The sequence below is a fragment of the Lissotriton helveticus genome, chromosome 10 (genome assembly GCF_964261635.1).
Source record: "Lissotriton helveticus chromosome 10, aLisHel1.1, whole genome shotgun sequence".
Classification (NCBI taxonomy): Eukaryota; Metazoa; Chordata; class Amphibia; order Caudata; family Salamandridae; genus Lissotriton; species Lissotriton helveticus.
In genome coordinates, this window is record NC_136071.1 from 491,341,142 (window position 1) to 491,365,181 (window position 24,040).

The 24,040-nt window shown below is 44.5% G+C and overlaps 1 protein-coding gene across 6 annotated transcripts in view; it reads right to left on the minus strand.

The window, feature by feature from the left end:
• Positions 1-24,040, minus strand: part of LOC144784299 (WW domain-binding protein 2-like) — a 431,126-nt gene that overhangs the window by 66,587 nt on the left and 340,499 nt on the right. For all 6 annotated transcript variants that reach the window (XM_078662996.1, XM_078662993.1, XM_078662994.1 and 3 more), the window contains exon 3: positions 19,083-19,200. In XM_078662996.1, coding sequence (XP_078519122.1) covers positions 19,083-19,200 — 118 coding nt within the window. The remainder of the gene's footprint in view (positions 1-19,082; positions 19,201-24,040) is intronic.

A 24,040-nucleotide genomic window follows, 5' to 3' on the forward strand; every position in this document is an offset into this window, starting at 1 on the left:
GAGGTGGCGATTCCGGCCCGCCTCCGTCTGGTCCAACTCAAGATCCTCCACAGAATCTATGTCACCGGTCCCTGTCTGATCCATATGGGCTACTCCACGGATGGCATGTGTAGGCTGGGTGTGGTCTCCTTGGCACCTATCTCCATATCATATGGGAATGCCCTGAGGTGGTGCGATTTTGGAAACGTATACATGAGGTGATGGATGAAGTAACGGGTGTTGTGATGATGCCGGAAGCCCGACATTGTTTATTGAATGTGTGGGGTCCGAATGATTATGACTTGTCGCAGCTTCGGTGGGTGACTCTTGCCAATATGGTTGCGAAGAGGGATATTGCACAGTTGTGGGGGTCCCCGAGGCCGCCTACAGTGACTGCTTGGAAAGAGAGTCTGGACTGGTGCATGTTCAGAGAGAAGACGGTGTATATGGCAAGAGGCAGACCCAAAAAATGGGGGAAGATTTGGAATCAGTGGAACTCATACCGTGGAGATATCTGTACGCCTCCACTCACTGCGATTCCTAGTCCTTCCCAGTCGCCCTGACCCACATTCCTTCTAGCTGTGGTATATTGTGCTGTTCATATGCAATTCTACCTTTGGCACCCTCCCCTCATCTGTATTCAAAAAATCTTTTCTCCTGTTGTCCTATATCTCCCGTCCTCCTTGAGCACAGACCTAATGGCTGTATTATTGCTGTATTGCCTTGATTGTATGTTTGATGTGTTGTTTCCTTTTGTTTTATATAATAAAAAGTTACCCAAAGAAATTTGTAAAGAAATTACTCCGTAAAACTGGCAAAGAACCTCTTGAGAACTTTTTGGAGCTGTTGGTCCCAAAGTCTTGAGATTATGCCTCGATTTTCTTCACCGAGTATCTATATTGTGCACTTTGAGCAGGGAGTGGCAAAGAGCTTCAGCCTACTACCAGTCTCTTCTTTGTATGCTTGCAGGATATCAGCAGGCACAGCTCCTTCTCTTCTCCCTCTTCTGGTCTCCTCTGTGCAGTCAGCCTTGGAAAACTCATGGGGATGAATTGCATACAGATGCTCTATCATACCTGTAAAGCCAGATGAGTTTAAGACCACTGTGGATCCATTGTAAAAGTTGGTTGCACACCGTGATTTTTCTTATGTTCACCTTTTTTTCACCTTGGGGGGGTAAACAAAACATTGCAATTTGCTATTACAGCCACATCTTCATCTTGAACCTCTATTGATGGAGGCTGTTGACTGGAGCATGCTGTTTCTTGGTTCTGCTGGCTGCGCTGTTGAGATATTGCCCGTTTATAGGTATTAAGCTGCACTGCTCTCACGGGGTCAGCGCAAGCGTCCCATATCCTTAGAATGGGCCACATTGTCCCACCAATTCAAGGTAGCCCACCAACGTGACACCCCGAACGCCTCGCATCGTGCCGTGGCTTCCCAGGCCGCACCGACGCCTCTTTAGTATGCATATGACTCCATCCCCCTCGCCTTCATCACACTCTGTCACCCCCCGCTGCCCCCCTCGCGTCCCTCCTCCCTTCCCCTCCGCCATCCCTCCCCCCATCACCTTCCTAATGGACACGACCTATCCAATCTGATCATTTCTGCCCCCCGGCCTCAGTCTTCGCCTCCCGACCCCCTCGTCCCCGGTTTTTCTCTCCTCCTTAGGGTGATCTTCTCCCTCTCCCCCGCAATCCACAGCTCACGCTATCCGTCTCCCTCTACCCACAAGGGGCTCCCAGCTCCCCCCTAGTTTTCCCCAAGTGCCCCCCCCCGTTCTCACGTTGCATCAGCCATTAGCGACCTCATGTCCCGAATCCGTAGATCTACAGCTCATTGTATACACCCCATCGGCATGACTGCAATGTTGTATCGCCTCTAACTGCTAACGATGTATCGTATAAGTTTTTTCTTCTGCTACAAACGTTAATAAAATAATTTGAAAGAAAAAATTACGCTGAGCTGCTCTGACTATGCTTCTCTGTTTAGAGTTGCATACAAAATGGTGTCCTCCAAAGAGGGGGCTTAGTTTTTCTAGAGGCCACAGACTTGTTTTTGAAAGTGTGCAGTCTGAACCAGTAAGAAGCCTCTTTTCTTTTCTGTGTGTATAAGGATTCAGCCCACCACCAGATATAATACATCTGGAGCATGAGACTTTTTTCAGGTTTATGGCTCTACATGATTGTAGAGGCAGGTCTTCTGTTCTGAGTAACCGTGAATCTAAAAATGAGTTCCGCAAACCCTGCACACTTTTATAAAAGTTGGGTTTTGTATGAATACAAATTGTAATAAGATGTTTGAGGGTAAGGGCTATTTAAGCACAATTGAAAAGTCGCAGATGTAGTGTCACGTTCCAAGTTGTCCATGTTTTAAGCCTTGTAAGATGTGCGGCACCGGAAAACAGTTTTGTGAAAACAGTGTGTGCTGGTCCTAAAAAAAGGCCTATTTTTTAGGACTTAAGAAGAATTGAATCCTTATGGACCACTGCATTATTGTTACCTGAGAATACATTTTTCCACATTCAAATAGTTCTTATCCTTCTTGCACAGGTCAATGAGCTCCTTGCCAAAGGAACGCTCCACAGCAAAGGGGACTATATATAATTTTTTTTGCTATAGTTTTCTTTTTTGGGGAACCAAAACTTTTTCAGCTTTTCTGATGGCTGTTGGACAAGAAGAGCAGGAGAGGGGGATTCCAGACGTGGGAAATGAAAATCTGGAGGATATTCAGATTGAGGATTTCAGGTCGCCACCAGAATACATTATCTTTGACATTTTTCACAATAACACCAGGTGAAAAAGATGGTCATCCAAAAAATGTACCCCGATGATGAAGCATGCCACCGAGGGTCCTTTTGGTGGGTGAAAGGTATTTTAACAAATGTTGTGTGCTTTCCCTGAACGTAGGAGACACACAAATTCTAGAGGGACACTTTTTTCCATTTTTATAAGGGTCAATCCCTTTGTTTAACACATCTAAAAATTTTGACATGCACTTTGTGCAACAAGAAGCTATGTAGACGCACCCAAGGTAAATACAGCTTTGTAGCCATGTGAATGCCAAGCATCTTAATTCACAGCAGGAACTGCAGTTCATTGCTGAGAAAAAGAAGCTTGACACTGATGAGGCTACCACATCCTCTGCAAGCATGCCACATGCTATCCCCACTGGAGAGAAGATGCCTGAACATGTTTTGCAATAAGAGGAAGAAAAAAGTTGAACCCTGCTTTTAAATGATGACATTGATTGGTGTGTAGCAAGGTCCTCTACTGTGGGAGAAAAATGGAAGATTGCGCAAAAATCAAGTGCTTCTCCATCACAACCTTCGTAAAAATGCTTATCTTTTAATTAACCCAATTTTATTTGCATTTTTCATGTTGCAATTTGGGGGGGGGGGGGTCCACCCAAAAAATTAAAAAACAAAAAACAAGTACAATTTTCATGACAATAAAATTGTTCTATTCAGAACCAATCTTTAATGAGTAAGAGTGAGCAAAACTGATATAAAGGCGGAGACATGGGTGAGTAAAAGTGAGAGTAAGTGAATGAGTGTGATTGTGAGGTGGTGATTGTGAAAGTGAATTGAGGGAAAGTGAAGAGGGGTGTGATGGGGAGAGAGTGAGTGAGACACTGGCTGAGAAAGTAAGTGAGAGACTGAGTGAGGGAGTGTGTGCAGCGGTAAAAGCTATCTGAAAGTGTTGTGCACATGGCCAGGCCAGGCCAGGCCAGGCCTCCATTCAGGCCTAGTGCCCTACACCCTATAAGAGGCAGGCCACAGGGTCTGTCTCCAGTCTCACTCTGCACCAAACCCTCTGCAGGCAACAGATTTGCACAGCTTTAGGCCGCAGAGAGTAGAGGTTGTACTTTTGACAATGGGCTAAGGAGAAGCCGTATTGACTATATTCTGCTAAAGCTGGAAGATTGGCCCCTGCTGGTGGACATGGAAGTATTATCCCGCCCAGAAAGCGATCATAATCCCTTGTCAATCCAACTAAGGTTGCCAGGAATTAAGAGATTAGAGGAGCCTAGCACCTCACGGACAGGGGATGTCTTCCTATCTAACGACAGGAAGAGGTTAAAATGGTCTAGGATTGTGGAGGACGAAATACTAAAGGACAAGGTTAATACTGTGGTTACAAAAATGTTTAATGAAATGTTGGTACATGATTTGTTGGGGGCTGACCTTGAAATGGCAAATAACATCATTAACCTCCATGACCGTTGTTTTGATGAGTTAAAATCTTTACTTTCTCTCCCGTGTCGGAAGGGAGCCACCAAAGCAAATGTTCCTCACCAGAAATGGTATAACAAAAAATGTAGGGAGGTCCATACCTGTTTTATTAAAGCAGTCAAATCCCGGAATATGGGTGCAGTTAAAGCAGCTAGACTGCTTTATAGGAAAACACAGTGGGAAGCCAAACGGGAGTGGGAGGATAAGTATTGGTCGGACCTCTTGGAGGCTTCTACCTCGAATAATCCTATTAAATTTTGGGATATGGTTAAGTGGGGGAAGGATCCTGACTCACGCACCACCGCAAATCATGTGCCTCCCGATGAGTGGGTGATTTTCTACTCGACCCAATTCTGTGTCGAGAATCCCAAACCCCCATGTTCTCTAGGTATGGCACTTCTGTCACCCATCCATGGGGAGAAACTCACCTTCTCAGAAATAGAGGTTGAGTTAGCACTAAGTCTGACCATGCGAGGGAAAGCGCCGGGGATGGACCTTATCCCGGCCGATTTGTTTAAGGCTAACCCCGCTTTGTGGACGCCCTACATTACCAAGGTTGCCAACTCAATAGCTAAGGGTGCGAGAATCCCCAAGTCCTGGAAGGGGGCGGAGATACTACCAATATATAAAAAAGGTGATAGGTCTATCCCAGGTAACTACCGCCCGATTAGCCTCATTGACTCTATACAAAAAATCATCGCGCGTATGGTTCTAGGCAGGGTCCAAGGCTGGATCGAATCAGAGGACATACTATCTCCAATGCAGGCGGGCTTCAGATCGGGAACGAGTACCATCGACCAGGTGTTCAGATTTTGTCTGATCTACTGGAAGGTGGTCCAGCTTGGTGGTGGTACCATCTTTGCTGCATTCATTGATCTGAAGTCCGCCTTCGATCTAGTCCCGAGGGACAAACTGTGGGGAGTCTTGAAGAAATTAGGAATACCAAGGGAGCTACTTGATATAATAATTAAACTGCATGAGGACAACTTTGCGAGGGTGAGGTGGGGAGGCCAGGGACAAGTGACGGAATCCTTTCCCGTAACTCGAGGCGTCCGTCAGGGGTGTGTCCTGGCGCCAACACTTTTCCTACTGTTTATTGATCAAGTGGTCAAATTCTTTGTAGACACTCCGACTGAGGCCCCAATGTTGGCCGGGCAACGGTTTCCAATGCTCATCTTTGCCGATGACACCCTACTCCTCTCAAGAACACGCGGTGGATTACAGCGGGCGTTGGACCGCTTTGAGGAGTTCTGTGCCATTAATGATCTCAAGGTAAACGTGGGCAAAACTAAGTTTATGGTCCTAACGGGGAACCACCCTGTCCGGAGCTCTGTTAGTATGGGTGGAGTCAATTTGGATCAAGTGGAGACTATGACATACTTGGGGGTCACTCTAGATAGTCGTTTGAGATGGAAAGCTCAAGTCGGTGCACAACATCTCAAGCTTGCCCGCCTTACAGGCTGCCTACTGAGTGAGCAAAAGCGATCCATCACCAAGCGGGTTATCCCAGCTCTTAAGATCTACGACGCCAAGATTAATCCAGCAATCTTATATGGTGCAGATCTCTGGGGCTACATGGACCTCTCAGGTCTGTTTAAAATCCAGTGCAAATTCTTGCGGAATCTAGTAGGACTGCCACAGTCGTCCCCTTCTATTCCCCTTTGTTTAGATCTGGGATGCCCCCCGATCAATGAGATGGCCAGATTCAGACTGGTGGCCTTTTGGAGGCGTTTATGGACCTCTCCTGACCTCACCCTATTTGCAAAAGAGGTAGCAGAAGTCAGGTTAATCAGGGGCTCAGGGAAAATCCCTTGGCTCCAAATGGTAAAAACCATTTTGGGAGACATGGGGTTAGAACAGTTATGGACATCCCCCTCAACCAGTACCTTTCCTTCAAAACAGGAATTTAAAGAATTGTATTGGGCCACGCTCCGCCAAATACGAGTCTCTGCCTCCAGCTCTACCAGCCTCACGGGTAGGTTCCTGACTTTCAAGTTGGACCCTTCCCGTGAATATTACTGGGATATCATTACTAAACAGCTGGACAAGAAACTTTATCATCAGTTTCGGGTAGGAGCATTGCCGCTGAATACCTTTACAAAAAACTGGTCCATTGGTGCCACGGATTTCTGTAGATGGTGCCCAAGTCAGAAGGAAACAGTAGGCCACTTCTTGTTCGCTTTCCCTAGCTATTCGGTGCCGCGAACCAAATGGCTAAAACCATTGTTCCAGCGCCTGCCTTTTAGAAAATCCGCAGAGGCTATTTGGGCGTTAAAAACTAACACATCTGAGGTATTTGTAGTGAGCCTTGCCAAATACCTGGGGTGGGCTTGGATAATCAGGTCAAAATATTAGATTAATCCCTGATATCGTCCTTTGATGCACCCTTTAAATAGGCCGTTTACTTCTTGTTCCTGTAAATGATAGCATCCTATGTATTTTATATATGGAATGGTTTTTCCATTATTGATGTTTGGAATTTAATTGCCAATTTTTAGTATTTTTGGGTCAGGTTTGTCTTTCAAGCTGTTTAATACTATCTTAAAATCAACCTAGTTTACTATTGTATAGTATATTTTTCATTTATATTTTTATTTTTTTATTTTTAGACTATTCTTATTTTCTCTAGTCTTATTTTCCCCTGTTTTGGTTTGTTACATAAATGAATTCAGCTGTTGCCGTAGTGGTATTTTAAATAAAAACATCCATAATTGTATAGGATTAGTTAAAACTATGAAATTTATTTACTTATTATTTATCACTAATTAATGTCTGTTATTATGTGTCTTTTATGATTTTTTAAATCGAAATAAAGACTTTAAAACCTGAAACCTGAGTAGAGGTTGTACGCAAGGCATGGACTCCAGGCAGACCATAAGCATTGCAGCATTGCATATCAATCAATCAATCAATCACATAATTTGTATAGCGCACTGCTCACCCGGAGGGGTCTCAAGGCGCTGGGGGGGAGGGGTCCGTCACTGCTCGAAAAGCCAGGTCTTGAGTTGCTTCCTGAAGGAGAGATGGTCCTGGGTCATCCGTTGATGGTGTGAGAGTTATAGGCATTGCATATGGAGTGTGAGGTATGGCTTGCACGGCAAGTGTGCTAACTATATGCTGCTGAGCCAACTATAACTGGGGAATTTCCTGGGGTTTTCTTTTTTTTCATAACCATAACTGACCAAAGCTAACCACAACTTCATACTAACTGTGTATTTTTCAATAGGAGTGTTTAAGTGTTTTACTGGCGGAAGTGTGGGTAGATGTGATGGGTGTGTAGTAGGGGATGATGTGGGTATGAATGATATGCCTGATATCATGTTGGAGGCTACTTCCCATATTGCATGGCCTTCAGATGTGTGCAGTGGAGATTGTCTGCAGGGCTTGGCCACAGGAAAGGTCCTGCGCAAATCCACCTCGTGGCTGACCACAGCTGCACGTAGAGTTTGGTCAAGCAGTTGGCAGCCCAACCCCCCACGTGTCAATTGCACACACAGTTTGCACATGCAGCAAGCACATAAAATGTGATTTTGGTATCTCAACATTCATGCAAATATGACAAATGGTGCAAACGTTGTTAGCAAACCAAACATTGCAGACAGCAAAAACTTCATGTTGGAGTTAAAATGGGAAACATGGCTTTTTTGGGCGCCCCACCTACTTCCCCGTTCTTTCCCACCGAGACAGATCCGCATGAAACTTGACTTCTCAAACGTAAAGCAGATACACTTTTTTTTAATTAAAGTTAAGTCTAGATTGATCGAATGACACCATACTTAAAGTTATTAGCAAATCTTTCTTCAAAAAGTATAATATTGCTCAAAAAGGCAGGTAATACACTTTATTGCTGGCTTTCCGAGACTTGGCAAACATACATTGAATTTAGGTGTGATTTAACACCTGAAATAGGACAAAGGATTGGAAAATAAAGTGGCTTTGGAACTCTCACAAGGGGTGCGCTTGGTTACACATCTTCAAGAAAAAGGTAGTGCAGCCGACAGTAAAGAGACATTAATTTACATGTTCTAGCAGATTTTATATATCTGCTGAGCTGTCCTACAATTAACAGTTTTTTTGTTTGAAAAACTTCTTTATGAAAAGCCTGGGGCAGAGACTTCAGTACTTGTCCTCGGTCAATTTTGTAGGCAGTCCCCACAAGAGCTCGAGCAAAACATTTGGCTCTATGTCTGGTCTCCCAGAGGGGCATGCACCTGAAAATCTATGAAACGGCTAATAGTATTGTATTGTAATTGAATTTATATAGCGCTTGTTGCCCCTGAGGAGGCGTGAAAGCGCTTTTTCGGCGAGTAGCACGTTACTCCGGAACCCATAAAGGATTAGTGGTGAATTAGTTTAGTAAAATATGAAAGTAATTTGAATCAAGATTACATCAAACAAGTGTGTCTGATGTATTTATTTTTATTTATTTATTTATGCAATTTTATATAGCGCCGACTTTACCCGAAGGTGTCAGAGCGCTTCACAAAAGGAACAGAAATGATACAGTATGAAAACATTACACGAGAACAGATTACAAAAGCAAACGTTAAGTTACATACGGTACAGTGACAATTGTGAGCAAATAAAGATACATGAGGTAGTAAAAATTGTGAGCAACCAAAAATACATGAGGTAGTAAAAAGTGCACAAGAGTAAAAAAGTGACAAGTGTGCAGGTTACAAGAGAAAACAAAGTATAATTTGAGGTATAATACTGCAATATATGCTAGACACTCAGGCACAAGAACAAACGTTACGTAGGCGAAGGAGGCACTTGTGCAAGTATCAAAGGTAAAAACATGAAAGAGGTAGAGAACCGTGTGTTACAAGGGCAAAGTGGTGAGTGCATGTTGCAAGAGGGTACCAAACACAAGACATGGATAATACTGCAGTAAAAGGCAAACACTCCAACCACAAGAACACACTGGGAAGGCACTTCCATGGTCATGGAAAGAAGAAATTTTCAGTAGTGGGAGGTCTTCCTTCAGATAACAGAGGGGACGTGAGTTACTTTTGGAGGTGTCTCTGGAGGAGGAGAACTTTGAGGTCCCTTTTGAAGGCCTGGGCGGAGGCGGTGGTCCGGAGCTGAGGCGGAAAGGAGTTCCAGATTCTCACTGCGTTGCCTGAAAAGGATTGGGCCATCGTTCTTTCCTTCTTGAAAGTGGGAGGTTCAAGCAGTAGCTTCTCCGCATTGCGTGAGGGTCTAGAGCCTCCAGAGAGTTTCAGTTTATTCGCCAGGTAGCGAGGAGAGGAGGAGTGCAAGGCTTTGTGGGTGATACAAGCGGTCTTGTAGATAGCTCTAGCCTCTAGGGGAAGCAGCGGAGGGTAGATAACATCGGTGTGATGTGATCGCTTCTTTTGGCCCCATAAATGAAACGAGCTGCTGAATGGAAAACAGACTTAAGTGGGGACAAGTGGGATTTGGGGAGGCCAGTTAGAAGAGAATTGCAGTAGTCTAGTCTTAAGAGGACCAGCGATTGCACCAGGGTTATAAGGTCCTGCTCCGGGAAGAAGCAACGGATTCCCCAAAGAAGGCGCAGTTGGTATCGAGCAGATTTTGTAATGGAATTGATGTGTGGAATTAGATTGAGTTTTTTGTCCAGTATGACACCAAGGGATTTTGTGCTGTCGACAATGATGGGATTATTGTTTAGTAGATTCATCTGATCCATCCATGATTGAACCGGGGGAGGAGAGAGTGAGGAGGAGAAGAGGAGGAATTCAGTTTAGGAGGGATTCAGAATCAGTTGATGAGTTGACATCCAGTTTTGAATGGAGTCGAGAGTGGAGCTTAGGATGGAGAGATCGTGAGTGGAGGCAACCTTGAGGTAGAGTTGAGTGTCGTCTGCATAGAGATGATAGTGAATCCCGGATTTGCTTAGGAGATTTCCCAGAGGTTCTAAATAGAGATTGAACAATGTGGGTGCAAGTATAGAGCCTTGGGGAACACCTTGACCTACAGCCACAGGAGATGAAAGACTGTTCGCTATTTTGATCATTTGGGATCTGTCAGAAAGGAAGGATGCAAACCATTTAAGCACTGTGCCCTCCATGCCCATTCTCTGTTGAAGAATATTGAGGAGGGTGTTGTGATTGACAGTGTCAAAGGCTGCGGAAAGGTCAAGGAGAATTAGAAGACAGGACCCCCCTGAATCGAGTATCCTCAGCGCGTCATCAACCACTTGCAGTAGGGCTGTTTCAGTGCTGCAGTTTTGAAGGAAGCCAGACTGACAATTGTCAAGAAGATCATTGTCCTTGATATGACGAGAGAGTTGTTTTGCTACACATCTTTCTGTGACCTTCGCAAGAAAGGGAAGGTTAGGGATGGGGCGGAAGTTGTTGAGGTCATTCGCATCAGCAGTGGGTTTTTTAAGCAGAGGGGTGACCTACCCAGTTTTGAAGGAGGCCAGAAGGGAGCCTTGCCAGAGGGAGAGGTTGATCAGAGTGGTCCAATAGGAAAGGGAATGGGTATAGAAGTCAATGGCAATGGCACTGGGGATAGGGTCAAGAGAATGGTTGGAGGGCTTTGTTTCGCGTATGCACTTGAGAAGGGCATCTTCAGATATGGGGTCAAAGCTCTGCCAAATGGCTAAGGATTTGCACTCCTCTGGCGGGGTAGGTTGAGAGACCTTATCCACAAGTGATTTCACTTTTTCATCGAAGAAAATAGCGAAATCTGCTGCTCTCTTTGTAGAATCATCCACCTTGGAGGTTGGGGGAGAGCAGTCAGGAATCTTGATGAGATCGAAAAGTTTTTTGGGTCTATTTTTGGCGGAGTCAAGGAGGGTTTTGAAGTGCGCAGCTTTCCCAAGGAAGATGTGCTTGTGGTACTTGGTTCTTGCTGAGCGAAGCATAGCCAAACTGTCGGTGGAGGGCACTTGCCTCCATTGTTTCTCCAGGAATCTTAGCTGCTTCCTTTCCTCATAAAGGGATTTGTTGAACCAAGGTGCTGAGGGAGTGGGCCTTAACCTTTTGCTTTTGAGTGGAGCAACATTATTAATTTCAGCTGCAAGAACTGTGAGGCATTGGGAGGTGAGTTCGTCAACATCTATGTTCAGGTCTAGCCTTGGAAGTGATAACATAGTTGATTCACAGAGGGGACCAACATCAATATTTTTGGCATCACGGAACCATGAGATGGCCCTCTTGGGTTGGCCAAGAGTTATAGAGTGTGAAAGTTGAAGAGAGAATGGGATGAGGAGGTGGTCAGACCAATCTACATGAATTGGGGTAGTGTTAGAAAGCATGCCTGCTTTGGAAAGAACAAGGTCCAGGATTGCGCCCTTAGAGTTTGTTGATTCAGTGCAGTGTTGGATAAGATCGTTTGCAGAGAGGAAGGTGGCCAATGAGTTCACAGAGGAGTCTTGCGGTACGCCCCAGTGGAGATTGAAGATACCCACGAAGGTCTGATTGTCACTTCGTGAGTATTGGTCGCTGATGAAGTCAGTGAGTTCTTTCATAAACGAAGGGCCACTATGAGGCAGGCGGTAAATGACATGGAATCTGAGGGGTGAGCGGTGTTGCAATTGTAGCTCAAGAGAAAGGCATTCAAAGGTGTGGGAGGAGCTGTTAGGAGAGGCCTTAAGTTGTAGGGCGTTTCTAAAGATGACTGCAACACCTCCCCCCGTGTTGTCAGTTCTGTCATTCCTAAATAAAGAATAGCCTGTGGGTAATAGGAGATCAAATATAGAGTGAGAGTTATCTTTGAACCAAGTCTCTGTGAGGAAGAGCATGTCAATCTTGTGAAGGGTGATGGTATCGGAGATTTCAAGTTTGTGTTTTACTGCAGATCTGCAGTTGTGAAGCATGCAGCGCAGCTCTGTCAGGACTGTTTTGGTGACGGGGGCACTTGGGCTCTGAAGGATGATCGGGATATTGTACTTATGCGGGGGTGCTCGGGAAGGTTTACGTGGATGCTTTGTTCTGACAGAGGTGATGGTCGGAATAGTGTAGATAGTGGGGTTGCTAGGGTATGCCTGTTGAAGAAGGGTGGCGTTCAAGGGCTTGTGTGAGTTAACGAAGTTTTCAGACGACAGGTTGGGCTTGGCTGTATTGGGGTGAGGGGGCGAGGTGCCTCCCATGGGAAGTTGGGAAGGAGTAGAGATGCTTATAGGGGTAGAGATCTTAGAGCATAAGAGTGAAATGGCAGCTGTAAGTTGGGAGATGGAGGTGATAAGAGCGCCTAGCATATTTTCCAGTGAGAATGAGGCAGAGCACGGGAGGTTGGGTGGCTCGATTGAGACAAGGGGGGGTGGAATTGGTAGTGGAAGGCAGGGAGAGGTGGGGGGACCGGAGGTAAGTTGGGGTGTGGGGTTCATGAGTGGGGAAAGGTGGAGGTTGGGAGCAGAAGTTAGTGAATCGGAGGTTAAGGGAGAGTTGTCTTTGTTGGTGTTGCAAGAGGGAGAGGAATTAAGAACAAATTTAGGGGGAGAGGGGTGCGGAACACGGCGGTAGGGTGGAAGGTGAGGGGAGGCCTGTGTGGAGTCATGAGAATATAGGAGGTTTGGGAGGAAAAGAGGTGCGGTGGTTGTGGAGGTCCTGTCAGCTAGGAGAGGTGGCTGTGAGGGAACGGGCATCTGGCAGAGTGAGGGGGGTTGAGAGAAAGGGAAGTTGAGGAAAGGAAGTGGTTCTGCTGGGCCCGAGGGAGGGAAATGGAAAGGGTTACTAGGAGGGGAAAGGGAGTAGTGGAGCATTACTGGAGGAGTGGGAGGGAGGAGAGAGATGCAGTGGGATTATGGAGAAAACGGGGTGAATAACGAGGGGAGGAGGGGGTGGAGAGGAGGGATAAGGAGAGCATAGGGAAAGTTCACTGGGGGAGAGGGTTGGAGGAGAGGTGGACTAAAAAGGGGGGTGATGGGCAGGAAAATGGGGGAGGAGAAGAGATTGGAGAATCGGGATGGTGCACATGGGATGAGGAGCGTATTGACTAGTGGTAAGGCTGAAGTGATGTGGGAAGGGACATACTGTGAGGGGGAGGAATAGGAGGGGAGGTTACAAGGGAGGGGGAGGGAAGAGGGCCGACCTGTGCTTCTCGAGAGAGCAGACAATTGTAGTGAGGTGGGGTCGGGGGAGGAGGAAGGGAGTAATGGGTGGGGCTGGAAGGAGAGTCAGGGGGAAACCCGGTTGCAGAGGAGGGGAGTAGGGAGGGGAAGAGGTGGTCAAAGAGCGAGAGGCAGGTGTCATTGCCTTGGATCAAGACAGTAGCGTTGTTATAGAGTGAGATAGTGAGGTAACCATTGACACACGCAGAGGGGGAAATTTTAAGTTGTTTCCCATGAGGGATAGAGGAGGAGGAGGTGACGTTAAGGGAATTGAAAAAACTGTTGGACCAAGAGGGGATGTTGTGAGTGAAGAAAATGAAATCATTTTTAAGCCTCCCAAAACGACTATTGTAAAATTGATCAACAAAAAGGGACCAACCGTCCGTAAATTTCATGGACAGTCCGTAATTTTAGCCGTCTGTCCGTTGTCCGTGAAGGATTCTTTTACGGACGTCATTTGTCCGTAATTTTCACTTCTGTTGGGTGTAATCATCAGCCTTTGAATGACCAAAAGTTGCTGAGAACAAACAAAGCTATCTAGGATTGGTTTGAAAGCCATCAGCCAATCCTAGAGCTTACTGGTCCACTTCAGGACTGTTATTATTGGACCTGATGCTTCAGGGCCAATGAAAACAGCTTTAGGGTACCCAGCCACTATACTGCTGGACCGTGATGTGCAGAGCACGTTTCGAGCCTTTCGTTTTCGGCACATAATATAATTAGTGTTCCTTACGAGTTGATTCATATGAAATTGTAACATATAACGTTATGTACAAATACAAATATACATAACGTTAAATGTTACAATTTCATATGAGTCAACTCTTAAGGAACACTAATTGTATTATGTGCCGAAAACGAATGGCTCGAAACGTGCTCTGCACATCACGGTCCAGCAGTATAGTGGCTGGGTACCCTAAAGCTGTTTTCATTGGCCCTGAAGCATCAGGTCCAATAAGAACAGTCCCATCTTCTTGACAAGAAAAGGAAAACTGTAATTTCCTCACAAGCAGACAGAAGGTACTAACATTTTAGTAATCGGTAAGAAAGAAGCATATTTCTGATTCCTCTCATGTTTAGTAGCAAAGAGGAAATTCAACAAAGGTCAGAGAAATTGCGACAGCACCCAAATAAATCTGCGTTCCAACTAAACCTGTGAAGTCCTAAAAACCTACAGGAAGCTTCTGTGGGAGGAAAGATGGCTGTCAGAACAGGCTACCTTAGCAAAGTCTTTATATCTCAGTAGGAATGCAAACTCAATGGATGTTTAGAAACTGGTGAATTACCAAAATAATATTAACAATTCAAACATTACCGAATCAAGATGGGCACACTACTTAGGTGTGCATTTCAGCCAAACAGCAGGAGGACACTGCCGATCCACCACCACAGGATGCAGAAGAAAATGCAAATCCTGAGGTTGGGCTAGTGAGTGTAACCTCAACAACCAATTTGAGGCAATCCAATGGGGATGAAACACTAATTTTCACTTAAGGTCAAATACACAAGGTGACACTGGAGAGTCGATGCAATAGAGCTCCAAGGCCACATGACATCCACCTGGCACTGTAGCATAACACATTTATTTGGAAAGTGCACGTACACCCAAGGGTATTGCACTGAATAACAGATTTTTTTGTTACCCAACTCAGTGGCATTTATTTGATCTATTTCAGAAGGATGAATGGACCCTCCAGGATTAGAACCTGTGACCATGAGGTCACACACAAGCCCCTGCAGTGGACGTATTAGTCCACTAAGCCACCAGAACAGGCCTGTATAAAATTAATCTCACTTTCACCCTAATTTCTGGGATAATAAAATGATGAGGGTTTTAAATAGTGCTCTGCAATCTTGGAAGGGTTCTATAAATAGCGCGCTTTTTGAAAGGAGAGGACCAGCAACAACTCAAAAATGACCGGCTCATCACCCTCCTAAAGAATGGCTTTCCACAAAGTACAGACACATCCACAAATATCTTGCCACTCGATTATAATCGACAAGATGGCAACAAGTAACAGGTAATAGCCGTTTTTAATGTATCTTGAATTAATAACTAATTGTTAACAACAATTAGTGGAAAGCGTGTTCTTGCAGCCAAGAACAAGTAAGAAATAGTTTACAAGACAAAAGTGGGTACTGTAGTAACGTGATCATGTCCATGTCTGATAACAGCATGGAATATTCCTCTCGAGGTTTAAAAGCATGCCAAGTTGAAAAAAAAGGGTGACACAAGTAGGCCTCTGTAACCAGACTTGAAAATGTCTTTTCAGCGTAGCCTAATGTGTCTGTGCAGGGAACAAACAGTTGTCCCATAGGTCAAACTAATGCAGCGATCTACTAACGGGGACGTAGCCAATCGTCTATGGGGTATAAGTAGATCATTGAATGTTTCAAGGCCCAACTCCCTTTATATATGCATATATGCAGTGTACTATTCCCACTTAGAGCGCTGGAAACAACCCCATGTCACAGTTGCCTCACGTCCTGGCACTGTGCCTCGTGCATGACTCATGACAGTTTTCAGACTGCCTATGTGCAGGGGAATAGTGAACCCACCCCCATCCCACCGCACCTCTTGCATTAGGAACTACAGCAGGGGCGAAGTTCCTGATGGGCTTCTTCTGTCTGCAACTCTGCAGACAAAGGCTCAGCTCATGATTAATGTGAAAAGGTGGGTGAGTAAGTGAAGGTATTGGTAAATAACTGGATGGATTAGTGAAAGGATGAATGAATGAGTGAAAGGGAGAATGGATGGATAATGAGAGGATGGATGGGTGAGTGAGTGAGTGGAAGGATGGATGGGGGTATATAGATGGATGTATGGGTGGAAGGGTAGATGGATGGTTCAAAGGGCAGTTGGATCAGTGAAAGGATGGATGGATGAGTGAAAGGATGGATGATGGGCAAGTGGATGATTTAGAGAAATGATGGATGGATTGATGAATTGATAAGTGGATGGATGGATGAGTGAATGGTGGTTATAAGGGTGGATGAATGAGTGAAAGGGAGGGTAGATGAACAAAGGGATGGATAGATGATTGAAAGGGTGGATGGATGAGAGAAAGGATGGATGTATGAGTGAAAGGATGGATGAGGGATGGGGGTCAATGGATGGATTCATGAGTGGATGAATACATGGATGAGTGTGTGGATGGGTGAAGGGTGGATGGAAGGATGGGTGGCTAAGTGAAACGGGAATGGAGAGAGAATGGGAGAATGGATGGATGTATGAGTAAATGCATTGGTGAATGATTGGCAGAATGGATGGGTGCATGGATGAGGGAAAAGAAGAATGTAAAGATGGATGAGTGAAAGAATGCACACATGAGTGAAACGGAGGGTGAAGAGCTTGAAGAAAGGATGGGTGAGTGAAAGGTTTAATGAGTGGAAGGATGAGTGACTGGGTGGAAGGATGAGAAAGTCAAAGGATGGCTGGATATAAATGGTTGGATGGATGAGTAGATGGATGGGTAGAAGAGTGGATGGAGGAGTGAAAGGATGTCTTGGGTGAAAGGATAAATGGATGGATGGATGGATGGATGGATGGATGGATGAGTGAATGGATGGATGGGTGGAAGAGTGGAAGGATGGATGGGTGGAAGAGTGGCCGGATGAGTGAAAGGATGGATTCGGTGAAAGGGTGGAAGGATGGATGAGTGAAAGGATGGATGGAGGGACGGATGAGTGAAATGATGGATGGAAGGATAGATGATGAATAGGTTTGCAAATGGTTGAATAGGTTTGATATGAATGGGCACACAGACGGAAGGACAGAATAAATACTGAATGATGGATGAAAGAATTAATAGATGACAGAATGTACATTTGAAATGGTGGATATCAGGGGTTTGATGGAAGGATGAATGGCTAGATCCTTGGACAAGAGAGCTCTTCTGGGGAGGGTTGTGATGACTGACTTTGCTTTCTTGGTGCCATAAGAGCTTTATTTCAAAGTGGGAGGTACTTACATTTTCTGGCTACTCCCTTTGCTATGTGTTCCTATTCTGTATTTGCTGTGTGCTTATGTGTGGGATCTATGCATCAGGCATATGACATTTTGAGTCACACCCAACTGCTACCTGAATGTTACACTCGTCATTGTAAATGTTTGCATGTTTTGCTTTAGGTGTAAGGTTTTAGGGAGAGCCTCATAGTGCCATGAGCTGTGCTTGAGATGTATATTGTGTTTGTAGCAATGGGCAAGGCATCAAAAATAAACTATATAATAGTGTATCAACAATACCTTCTTTATGAAAGCTGCAGGGAAAAGCACTTTTGTGACTTCCGTCAGCTAGTGCAACTCTCTGCGAAGCCCCCATAAGCAAAGTCAGATTCCATATTTTAAGTTCCACTTGCTGAAGCACCCATAATGCTTTCCCTATAGTGGGTTCATCACAGCAATCCTCCCTTTAGTTCACCTATGCATGCCGCTTTACATCTCACAATGGCAGGCAGATATGAGATGCTAGTAACAAAGTCTATCTGAGCAGATCTTCCTGACCACTTCTCTCACTAAACATACCTGCTTAGGACCAGGAGTTGTAAGCAAAATATCAGACTGGACAACCCAGTGCAGTAACCATATAAATAGATTATTATCATATGAAATACCACAAAAAGACCTGCACAGTTGCTCAAAGCGGCGCACATACCAAAAAACCTGGAAGTGCACTATTGTCTCAACTTAATATAATCTTTTTTTTCCCTTGTACTTAAGTGGTTGTCTATTTACACACTTTTATACTATCCCGCAACGACTTCTGTCTGTAAAGCTTGCCTTTTGTCCTGAATTTTGACCTTCTGTCCTGAATTTTTGTCCTGAATTTTGACCCTTTTTCCTGAATTTTTACACTTACCGTCCTGAATTTGCACTCATGCCAGTTGGTCACCCTAGTCTGATGTAGTGAAACGCTGCCTTCACAAACTGAAAGGGAACAAAAGACTTACAAAGACCAACTCATTTGCATGATCCACTCATCTAAGTCTACAGTGCACTCAAGAGAAAAAAAGCAGTGGCAAAGCCACTCGATCTGGCGTTTAGAAGAAAGTGGAAAATTAAACAAATCAAAAAAGCTGTTAGATATTAGTTACAGAATCAGTTTAATTCAAGTAAATAATTAAAAAAATGTAAGTACAGTAGCTGAGAATTTTTAGAACGTGAACAAAGATTCCAACTTTTCTGTAATCACCTAAGGAGTGCAAAAAATTAAACATGCTGCCATAAACATCGCCTTTCTGCTTGTCACTGCACAACTAGGAAAACAGAGCAGAAGAAAGAAAAGCAATGTTTCATTGTTGTTCTTTAAACAGCTGCTTTAAATGTGCTCCATGGCCCGACCTGCCTTTCCTGATGGCTGCTGGCTCCGGCAGCAGAGATTATCACAGAAAAACCCAACTGTAAAGAGGTATTAGAGTAGAGTGGCTGCATCATTACTTTATAATAGGTGACTGGATGAGCCAAAATTGCCAATTATAGATACATTAAAGACATGTTATTTACACAGGGATTAAAGAATCCCATGTTCTTCCACACTATAGTTTTAATTACAAAGGATTATGGTTCAATATCAAACAGATGATGCTTCCCAGGAGACATTTTGAACATTCATATAATTTTGTACCTTTGCCTTTCTCTTAAATGAACACAGATAATTTAGATTAGCAGCTCAGCCTCTAAGCCTCAGCAACCATAATGATTATCAAGTTGTTTGCTTGAGACACAATGTTTTTCAATTGCTAGACATCCATGCTACCTGTATATCAGCCTTGACACTGTATGCACACACTAACATCAGCAATTTGGTAAGAGAAGGATTAACCACTTACTTATTGTGCCATGGATAGAGGCGGTGGGGCAGTCCGGCCGCTCCAGGATGCAGTCCTTCAGTAGATGTAGTGGAATGCGCAGAGTTGTGGAACTTTTGTCTTTATGCTGAAATATCATCTGAAGGAGACAAAAGGTGAGCTTGATGCGCCTGGAGACTTGAATGCGGACCCATCGGTAGGGATGATTGGGAGATGGGCAGGTGTGGCTGGCAGAAGAAGCTAATACTTTGTAAATCCCCTTTATCTTGGAGGGAGGCAGACTGCCATTGTCTAAGATATACCACCCACCAATCTTCTGGAGTTGTGGGAGGGGAGAGCGCATCCTCTTAAAACAGGTAAGATGGCCATCACTTATTTTACTTTGGTCTGGTATATCAAGCAGTATGATTTGCCATGCCTCCTTATCCAGCCTTCCTAGTGCCTCCTTCGCCATATGCTCATGGTAATTTGTCGGGTATACAATTTACACTAATCCATATAAAGCAGATGGTACATTCTCCGCCCACCATCCACTGAGCAACAGATATGTACAGTGTAGGAAACCCAGGCTTACTCGAATCTGTACAGATGCAGCTCTTGAGTTGTTCTACAACTGCGAAGTGAGTACACTCCTGTCACAAATATTTGCATTTTCACTTCTGTCCCGCCATATGGAATGACAGACTTGAGTGTGCCTTTACCTGAGAGGGGCATGGTAGATAACAGTTGAGGAAGTACGTATTTGTGGCCATGGCTTTAGTTTTCCAAACTGTCTTGCATCTGATACAATCAGCTCTTGAACAGTGATAGCCGTAAGCTTCCAAACCCTTGATAAAGATTCTGCACTAGAAGGGAGAGCTAGATGTGTCCCTTCTGTGTCTAATAAGGAAAGAAAGTAAACTCCTATTGTTATGATCTTTCATAATGCCAGAACTGACGCTTATCCTCAGGCTCATGGACACTGTGTATTAACATTTTGCCACACTAATCATTTTCAGAAACTCTCAAAGTGTAATACTTTGTGGCATAATTCACATATGTTTCATTTTCAACAGGCCACCCATCGCCTTATTTTTTTGCCAAGCAGAGCCCATCAAACAGTAGTATCAGCATGCAGGGTCCATCTTCTTTTAGAGACATTTCCAAACTCTTACAAAAGTGATCTTTAGGGAGTCAATTATCTGTGAAACTGGGTGATTTCTACTCTCATCTCTTCATCAGGATTTATCACAGTAGAGATGCTGACCAGGCCACTGAAAAGAGCAAGGTGTGCTTCATTCAAGTCAACAAGAACACACTACGGCTAACGCAGGATAAAACAGTATTAGTCGTCTTGACCTGAGGCGGGTGGTCTTGTTGTGATACAATGCATCATAGTGCGTTGCACCAGTGATGATTAGTAGAGTCAGGAAGATTCTTGGCACCTTTCGGGTGGCAAAACGTAGGAGCAAGAAGTGAACTGCTGTTTGTCATCCTTGCTATCTACGGTCTCCACCATGGCATGGCACATGAGGGGTTGGTGCGACAGGAAGGGTGGGATCCATGGGGAGACGATGCCTGTGGGGTCCCAGCCACAGCATCACTTCCCACTACAGGGTAGCAAAAAGACATCAGAAGGAAACAGGGAACGATCAGCTTTTCAACTCAGTTCGGAGTAGTGATATTGGAGCCTTGAGCTTGAAGAAAAGGAGGTAGCACTGACCTAAACATAATCTCGAGCATACACAGGCCTCACTTATGGAATTATTGCTCTTGTAGTCTACATTATTTCTTTTAAAAAGTCTTTAACATCCAACCAGTCACTGAGGGTTCTTACCTGTAGGTATCTGTCCCTCTTACCAGGGATGCATTTTTATGACAATGACAAGCAAGACACAAAGAGCCATTGGCTCCATGAGCCAGAGCAACTTCCTGTACCAAGACCCGTGGTATCTAAACACCAATCTTACCTGCCTGTGAGTGAGGTTTGATGTCCTCTAACCTGTAGCTGGGTAAAGCAAAGTATCTGTACTTTTTTCTGCCTGAAACAGAGCACTGTTTATTTTCTCTGGTGGTGCAGAGTTCTTATTCCTGTCCCATATGACATGATCCAATATGTTTACATATGACCTACAGATGCAGAGCAACCTCCCTGTTACCAGGCAAAATAGCAGTTTCACATATACCGGAAAGAGACAGCGTGCTCCTATCCCCCCCTAGACGAAACACAACTCACATAAATAGCCTAAAGGATGTTGAATCACACTCTCATGACTCCTTTGGAAGATGATATACTTTGTAAGTTGAACAACCAAAACATATCAGAGGGTCTAAAACATCAAAGAAGTGAACGCCTGAAAAAACCCAACAGGGGACTATAACACCAAGTATCGTGTATAGTTTACATAAGGTCAACCCTACAACCAACCTACATAGTGGTCAGGTAAGGATGCCCATCAGTCTCCACACGGAACCGCCCTTCATCATTTGGGTTCCTTTTAAGACCACCATTCAGGGTGCCACTTGTCTTTCACAGTGAGGGCCCAGATTGTAAGAAAGCCCTCACCTGATCAGACAGATCTTCCGTGGTCTTTCTTCTCAATTGAGAGGCTGTTAGAATACCAAGGGGGGGACTGATGTCGCAGTGCAAGAAAATAATGTGTAAAGAATAAGAGAAAGTGTATGTTAAAATTGGATGAGGGCGTACTGGAAGTGATTTTTATTCTGGTGCTACCCACTCTACCAATGTTAAAAAGTAGTCAGTGACAATCACAATGTTCTTGGATTGTCTAGATGTACTGTGAGGTCGACATGTTTCAGCAATTAACGACACATTATGTCATTGCTTTCATCAGGACCAAAGATAACTGATAGCTACTGCAACCAAGTGATAGTGCAACAAAAATAGTGCTCAAAAACCATATCAGTTAAGACTGATACAGAGATCACCTGAATCCACTAGGTGTCCGTATCGTTTTCTCCACCTTTCCAAGTCATCAGAAATGTCTAGAAATAGTGAAAACAAGAGGATTAAAAGGGATATCCCGTCGGTCAATGTAGCGTTCACAACCTTGTAGTGGTGTACCAGGTCCTAATTTAACAATCCTGGTAATCAGTGTCAGCAAACACATACACTCATAGCAACGTGTTATTCTATGCTAGTATCTCAACAATGGATTGAATTGTCAAAATTAGCCAAAGGAGAGAACATCTTACCCAACTTGGAAGATGTAAAGACCTCACCCCACCTGGCCACGGCGCAGGGAAAAGGTGGAGCACCGCTCTACAGAAGGAGAAAGCAAAAACCATAGCGAGCTGAGAATACCACCCCTCTGTTGTTTGTTTAGACAAAAATAAATCAGCGCCACTCATTGACATGTAATGCTTAACTTAAACCAGATGACCTGTAACTTAAATGCTCGAAATCGCAGTGGTTCGAATTGCGATGTCTGATGCGCCAGAGGCGCAGAAGTATACAGAAATGTACAGACAGTAGGAAAACACCGCGGCCTCTAACTCAATGTCTAGCGAGTTGTTAACATTTCAAAGTGACCGCGCTGCCCTGGTGAACACCCTACCTGTCCGTCGGTACTCCGTGAATCGGCGTCCGAGCCGAACGGGGAGGTACAGGGACAAGCATCGGCTGCAGTATATAACGCATCGCGTTATTCGCCGATTGCCGGTCATGTGATCTTCATGCTATTTAGTCACAGTATCTGATTGGCTAAACAGTCGGCCAATCAAAAACCTTCGTAAGGTGTTGTCAAATAGTGAAAAAACACTGCTCGTGCAAGGGAAACTCTAGAGAGAGAGGGTTTTTTTTTAATTGAAAATGAGATGTACAAAACTTTAACATATGTTCGAAACGAACAAAAGAACAAGTGATTACTACATGAGTTGTTGCTAGTAGTGGGCTAATATCACGAATCAGAGAACACACACCGAACTTTCAGGAGGATGATCTCAATGCCGAACCAGTTAACAACAAAAATAGTTCTTTCTTCCTTCCATTACATAGTTAGAAGGAAACTTGGGACTGACATAGAGATAATGATCACATACACCCAGAAAATGATTCATGCATGGAGGCATCTCTAATGGCCATACCCCGCTGTCACCATATATAGATGACAATTGTAAAACTTGAAATAAGACCCCTACGGAGCCTTAGTTAGGCAACCATGCTATAACCAAAAAATTCATAGAATGGCCCAGGGTATATCATCGTTCAGCCCCACATGATTCGTACCCATTCCGAAACCCCACTTTTGTTCTTTCAGTAGGAGATATTTGGACACGTCAGTGATGTGTGCGGGGATGTGAGGTTGTTCAATCACTGTCCATTGAAATGCCGTAGATGAATGGCGTGCCTCTAAAAAGTGTTTGGTTAATTTCGTGGCTTGTCTCTTGCACCTAATGGTGCTCTTGTGCTCAGATATCCTGATTTTAACCTTTCGGGTGGTCATCCCTATGTACCTGAGCCCACAGGGACATGTGATGACATAGACAAGGTTGTCGCTGTTACAGTTTGTGAACTTGGTCTGAATTCACGGTCACGAGGTCCCTATGTCTATCTCAGTTGATTTCTTGGTCTGTGAACAGGAGTGACACGACCCACAGGGATGATGACCCCTAACTGGAGGAAGGTCCCAGAGGGAACCCAGAGCCCTGGGTTCTGCTATGCGTGGTCTTGTATGGACCAAACGGTCTCTAAGATTAGGTCCCCTTTTAAAGGAGAAGAGAGGGGTCTGTATTACTGCTTGATCAGAATTCAAAATAGACCAATGTCGCTTCACCACTTTTTGTATTTTATTGGACAGTGTCCCAAAAGTTGTGACAAAAGCCAACCTTTCCAGAGGGGGCTTGGGGGTAGACTGTTCCAAAAGAGCCAAGCGGTTGTTATTGCTGGCCCGCTTCAGGGAACGCTGTACCAATCTGGCTGGATAATTCCGTGAAATCAATTGCTCCTTAAGGGCCATGGAGTGATTTTTAAAGGCCCC